Source organism: Octodon degus, unplaced genomic scaffold, assembly GCF_000260255.1.
Source record: "Octodon degus isolate 3935 unplaced genomic scaffold, OctDeg1.0 scaffold00045, whole genome shotgun sequence".
Taxonomy (NCBI): Eukaryota; Metazoa; Chordata; class Mammalia; order Rodentia; family Octodontidae; genus Octodon; species Octodon degus.
The window spans coordinates 8,587,694-8,593,725 of NW_004524621.1; the positions used below are offsets into that span (position 1 = coordinate 8,587,694).

Below are 6,032 nucleotides of genomic sequence, written 5' to 3' on the forward strand. Positions count from 1 at the left end.
GTTCAATCCCCCAGCACCACATGCCAGCCAGCCCCGCCCCCTGGTGGGCTGAGCTGGCCACACACACACGCACACACACACACACACACACACAAATTAAAAAAAAAAAAAGATTAGAATTTTAAAAATAAATAAATAAAATAAATGAAAACAATTATCAATTGAGATGGGGATTTCTTACTTTTTTCCTATAATTCTATCCACATTTGCATTTTTTGGTTCTAGTCTTTGTTTTAGATGCACACAAGAAAAGAATTATAGTTAAAGGGGGCTTTTACTATAGTATCTTTTTATCAATAATAAATGTTTTTGCCTTAAACTCTTATCTTCTTTTAGTGTGGCTACAACTATTTTCCTCTGATGTGTACTTCTCTGCCCCTGCTCTCAACTTACTTTCAACTTTACCTGTTTCAAATATTTAGGTGTTCCTTACAAAACAAAGTTTGATTTTACTTTCTAATCAGGGCTGGGGAGATAGCTTGGTGAACAGATGGTCCTCGGTTTGATCCCCGGTACCAAAAAATTAAAAAAACAAAGAACAAAAAACTAATTCAACCTAACACTAACTTTTAACTGATTAGTTTAGTGCATTCATGACAATTATTGATATTTGCATTGAAGACTTGGATTGGTTATACAACAAACATTTTTAATATTTTTTTTATGTATTTGGTACAGGGTCTCACTATGCAGCTCGTACTCATAGTGATCCTACTGTCTGCAGCCTCCCCAGTGCTGGGATTACAGGTGTGTGCCACCATGCCTACCTTGTCTCCATGGCAGGCTCATGTGGTGCTGGGGATCAAACCCTAGCCCCCATGCTTCCCTAAGCAGGTACTTTGTCCACTGAGCTGCCCACCAGCCCACAACTACGATATTTTTGTGTTTCCTTGTTTTTTAAATAATTCCTCCTTGTCTGCTTCTATTGGATTGATCTTGTTTTATAAGCTTTTTACTCTACTAATTTAGAAGTTATCACTTACATTCTTTTTTTTTTTTTTAAATTAAACACATTTGCCTCTAAATTTTAACAGGTCACTGGAATGGTGGTACACACCTGTAATCCCAGCACTTCAGAGGCTAAGGCAGGAAGACTGCCCCAAGTCTGAGAACAGCTTGCATTACAAAGTGAGTCCAAGACCAGCCTGAACTACACAGCAAGACCCTGTCACAAAAATAAATAAATAAACCCCATACATTGCATTTTAATAGGTATACAGTATTTGTCTAAAAATAATGGGGGCTGGTGAGATGGCTCAGTGAGATGGCACCTACTTAGAACAAGCTTAGCAAAGCAAAGGGACCATGGTTCAATCCCCCAGCACCACATGCCAGCCAGCCCTGCCCCCTGGTGAGCTGAGCTGGCCACACACACACACATACACACATACAAATAAATAAATAAAAATAAAAATAATGGCTCTAAGGGCAATAATGGCTCTAAGGGCAATGGAGATAGCTCAGTAGAATAAGCGCTTGACTGGCAAGCACAAGGGCCTGAGTTCAATCCCTAGTTCTGCAAAAAATAAATTAATAAATAAATAAAAATAAAATAAAAATAATGGCTCTATCTTCCACTCAAACAATATGTGTGGTTAGAAATCATTAAGAAAATTCCCATTTGCATCTGACTCCTCACAAGACTATTTCAATTATTTCAGCATAGATAGAAACAGTCACATATTAAATTTTCTTTTTTTTTTTTTTTTTTTTTTTTTTTTTTTTTTTTTTTGGTATTTTTAGGCAAGGATCTACAGTGTGTTCAGGGTCTCACTACTAGATCAGACTCGTAGTGATCCACCTGTTTACAGCCTTCCGAGAGCTAGGATTACAGGTGCATGCCACCACGCCCATTCTCTACTTATCAAATTTCAACTCTTCAAATAACCAGTTTCTTTATAGGGAAATTAGATGACAACTGAGGTCTATTAACTGGTATTTTATGTGGGACAATTGCTCTACTGTGCAAACTGTCCTGTGTACAGCAGAATGTTTAGACACTATGGTCCCTGACAATTAAATGCTAGTAGATAACCTCCTCTCCTCCCCTACAGTTTACAACTGCCTCACACATCATTTCCAAAATATTTCCTTCGAGATCAGTGACAATCTAAAAGAGCATGACTCTTAAGCATTAAACTAAAGTACAAAAATTATGAAATAGATTTAGAATTAAAGGACCAGAATAAGATATATTCTAGTTTCATAAAGATAATAACAAGAGCTGGCCAAATAGCTCAGCGGATTAAAGCGCTTGCAAATAGGCACAGGGGCCACTTTGATGCCCAGGCCTGCCATGCTGGCCCTAGCCCCGCCCCCCAGGGTGCACTGAGAAGGCAATTGAGACTGGGCATGGTATTGCGCACTTGTAATCCCAGCGCTTGGGAGGCTGAAAACAGGATAATCACTGTGAGTCCAATCTACCTAAGTGAGACCTTGTAGACCCTGTCCTAAATACAGAAAAAAAAATTTTTTTCCTTAACTCAGGAAACTAATTTTTTTTTTTTTTTTGCTCCAAATGCCTTCAGGGCAGGTTTAGCTGGCTTGAGTTGTGGGGATTGAACCACAGCAACCTGAGCCTGAATGCTTGGCTGAAGCAGCCACTTAAAGAACTGAGCTAAGGGGCAGGCCCCCCAGGAAACTAATTTTATAAAAGTTTTCATTAGCTGACTAGTCTCCTTTCTATATACTTTTTTCTAATTAATTATTACTGGGGATGAACCCAGGGAGAACTCTACTAAACAGCTGCACCCTGAACTCCCCCATCTCCCCTCCCCCCTTTTTTTTTTGGAGACAGGATTTAGCTATGAAGTTCAGGCTAGCCTTGAGCTCACTTTGTAGCCTAAGCTGGTCTTGAACTTGCAGCAATCCTCCTGCCTCAGCCTCCCAAGTGCTGGGATTATAGACATGCGCTACCACGCCTGACTAACCCCCAAATTTTTAGTTGTAATCACCTTTTGATTATCTTTCCTAAAGCCAGCTTATTTTTCTTGAAGCTAGAATAGCACACTGAATTTGTTCACCATCTTTTAAAAAGTGTTTTTATTATTAATCCTAACATAGTCTGCTATTCACAAACCTGTTAGTGTCCCAAATAATGACATTTCCATCAAATCCTGATGTTACTAATAGTCTTGTATTAGTATCATATTCGATGTTCTTCACCCAGCTAGTGTGACCATGTAAAGTGCATACTTTGGTGTTCAATTTTCTCAGATCCCATAGTGCTATTGTAGTGTCATCAGAGCAGGTAGCGAACAGCCGGTTATCAAGAAATCTACAAAAGCAGAAAAGAAAAAATGATTTGCTCAATCACTTTTAAAAAACAGATTTGAGAAACAATCTTTATACTACCTACCAAGAAAAAAGAAAAATAAGGAACTATAAACTTATTTTATGGACCCAGTGATTCTGATATACAACGATTAGTACGTATAATTCACATAATTACAGGGCCAGGTCAACTTACTATGATTTAATGAAAGCTCCATTTTAATTTGATACATTTCCTTTAAATTGTTTGGAAATAGAAATATGTATTCGGAAGGTGGTGACAAAGAGAAAGAAAAGAACTTTGGAGTTTGTTCAGAGAATAAAAATTGCACAAGAGAATTTAACAGGAAAAAAAGGTCTTTCAAGACTTGAGTGGTCTAGAAGTCCAATCTAGTATTGAGACCCTGAATACTCCATGGAACCTTCCCTAAAATACAAAAAAAAAAACAAAAAACACATAAATAAATAAATAAATAAATGTGGGGGAAAAAAAAGACTTGACTGGTAAAGGGGAGGTGTCAGCATAAAAGGTTCTAAACAATTAGAAATATTTACTTTGCAACGAGTTGCATCTCTTTCTTAGAACATATTTACATATCAACATTATATTCAAATTGCCCAATATGGTTAATTTATTAACTGAAAAGTATTCCTCAAATAATCACACAGCAACATTTTATTATGACCATTCAATACTGTGAAACAGGCTTAATTAGAACACTTTATAAATCAGGCTTTTTATCATTTTGTATTCATCTTTCAGTCCTTAGAGAGAATATATTTTATAAAAATATGCAAAAGAGTACCAGGTATGGTGGTGCATGTCTGTAATCTCAGCACTTGGGAAGTTGAGACAGGAGGATCACTGTGAATTTGAGGCTAGCCTAAGCTACATATTGAGTTCAAGGTCAGCCTGGACTACATAGTGAGACCTTGTCTCAGACAGACAGACCAGACAGACAGACAACAAATCTACCATTCATACTTGAATTTAACATCAAGATAGTTTCTCTAATATATGCTATCATATTTAATTTTCTAATCTCTGCTAAAGCTTCTAAGACAAAATCATACATAGATCTTGTTAGAAATCAACTTTAATATCCACAAATATCATTATGACCTAGAAACTTGTCACGGCTTTAAAATTCCAGGCTCAGGCTGGGCATAGTAGTGCATGCCTATAATCCCAGTACTTGGAGGGCTGAGGCGAGAGGACTGCCAAAGTTTGGGGCCAGTCTGGGTTACATAGTTCAAGGCTAGCCTGGCCTGAACTACATGGTGAGACCCTGTCTCAACAAGAAAAAACACAACACAACATAACACAAAAAAACCCTAAAATTCCAGGTTCGTTTTTTTTCCTACCTCTTGATCTGGCTAAATCTTGCTTTCTTTTTAATACTCAAGTTATGACGCTCTCCAGGAACACTGCTTTCTCTATTAGCCTGTAGACAGCAATAGATCTACTAATTCTATCTACAAAGGTACTCTATACTTCTATCAAAATACTCATTACTACAGTATAAGGAATAACTATAGAAGGCTATAAACTCCTTGATGGCAGAGGGAACCTGTTTAATTAGTTCATGGTTACATCTGTAGTACCCAACACATACAGCACTAGGTTCACATGCTTTCAACGAATACTTTATTAAATGAAGGAATGAAATTCACTACCTAGTAGAAGACACTACAAATATATAATTACATAAAGTACTTGTGTGGATTAACAAACGAAAAGAGATTAATTAGGAAAGTCTTTATGGTGTCATTTAAACTATATTATAAATGGAAAGGGGGACCAGCCAGACAGCTCAGAGGATTAAAGTACCTGATAAGGCAGATGCAAGGGCTGAGGGTTTGATCTGGCGACTGAGACTGGGCATGGTGGTGTGCGCCCGTAATCCCTCTACCTAGTGAGATCCTATAGGCCCTATATTAAATACATTTTAAAAAGAGACCAAAAATAAATAAATAAATAAATAAGGAGAGAAGGAAGAGTAGAAGGGATCATAGGGGAATGGGAAGAAAAACACCCAAGTTATATCATATACAGGCACAAAATTCTCTATAATGAATGTGATTATACCTAAAATACCAATAAAATCTGGCTATCAAATAAATAAATAAATAAACTAACAATAAAAATGAGCAAAAATACCCCAAGTGGTCAAGAGCGGTAAGTAGAGGTACAGTGGCATGAAAGGGAGTGCTATGTGAATAAGTAGAGACAAAAGTCACAAGTCCACCTCAGCCTTGCAAGTAGCCAGGATTACAGAGGCATATCACTGAATCTGGCTGAAAAGGAATTTTTAAAAACATAAGTGTCTTGATACATACAGTCAAACTGTTCTCCAAAAGAACATGCTAATATATTGTTCTACCAGAAATTAAGATCTATTTCCCCAAGCCCTTACCATATCGATTTTTTTTTTAATTCTGTTAAGTGCAAGAAAAAAATGCCATATTATATGTGTGTGTTTTTAGGGTTTGTTTTGTTTTGTTTTGTTTTTGTACCCAGGATTGAACTCAGGACCTTGCACTTGCCAGATAGGCGCTTAAACCGCTGAACTACCTCCACAGCCCCTGTCATCTTGTTTTAAGGTAAAGTTTTATTTTTACTAAGGTTGAACACTTTTTCACATTTATTAAAACATTAAATTTCTTCTATAAATTGTTGTTCACAGTCCTTGCTGATTTTACAATTAATATTTTTATTCTTGAGTTGTAAAATCACCTTATAGTAAAGATAACATATC

At 36.8% G+C, this 6,032-nt stretch overlaps 1 protein-coding gene across 1 annotated transcript in view; it reads right to left on the bottom strand.

The window, feature by feature from the left end:
* Dcaf10 (DDB1 and CUL4 associated factor 10) overlaps nucleotides 1-6,032 on the bottom strand; it is a 70,706-nt gene that overhangs the window by 31,255 nt on the left and 33,419 nt on the right. Inside the window, exon 3 of the mRNA XM_004631828.3 lies at nucleotides 3,080-3,277. Within this exon, the coding sequence (XP_004631885.1) occupies nucleotides 3,080-3,277 (198 nt within the window). The remainder of the gene's footprint in view (nucleotides 1-3,079; nucleotides 3,278-6,032) is intronic.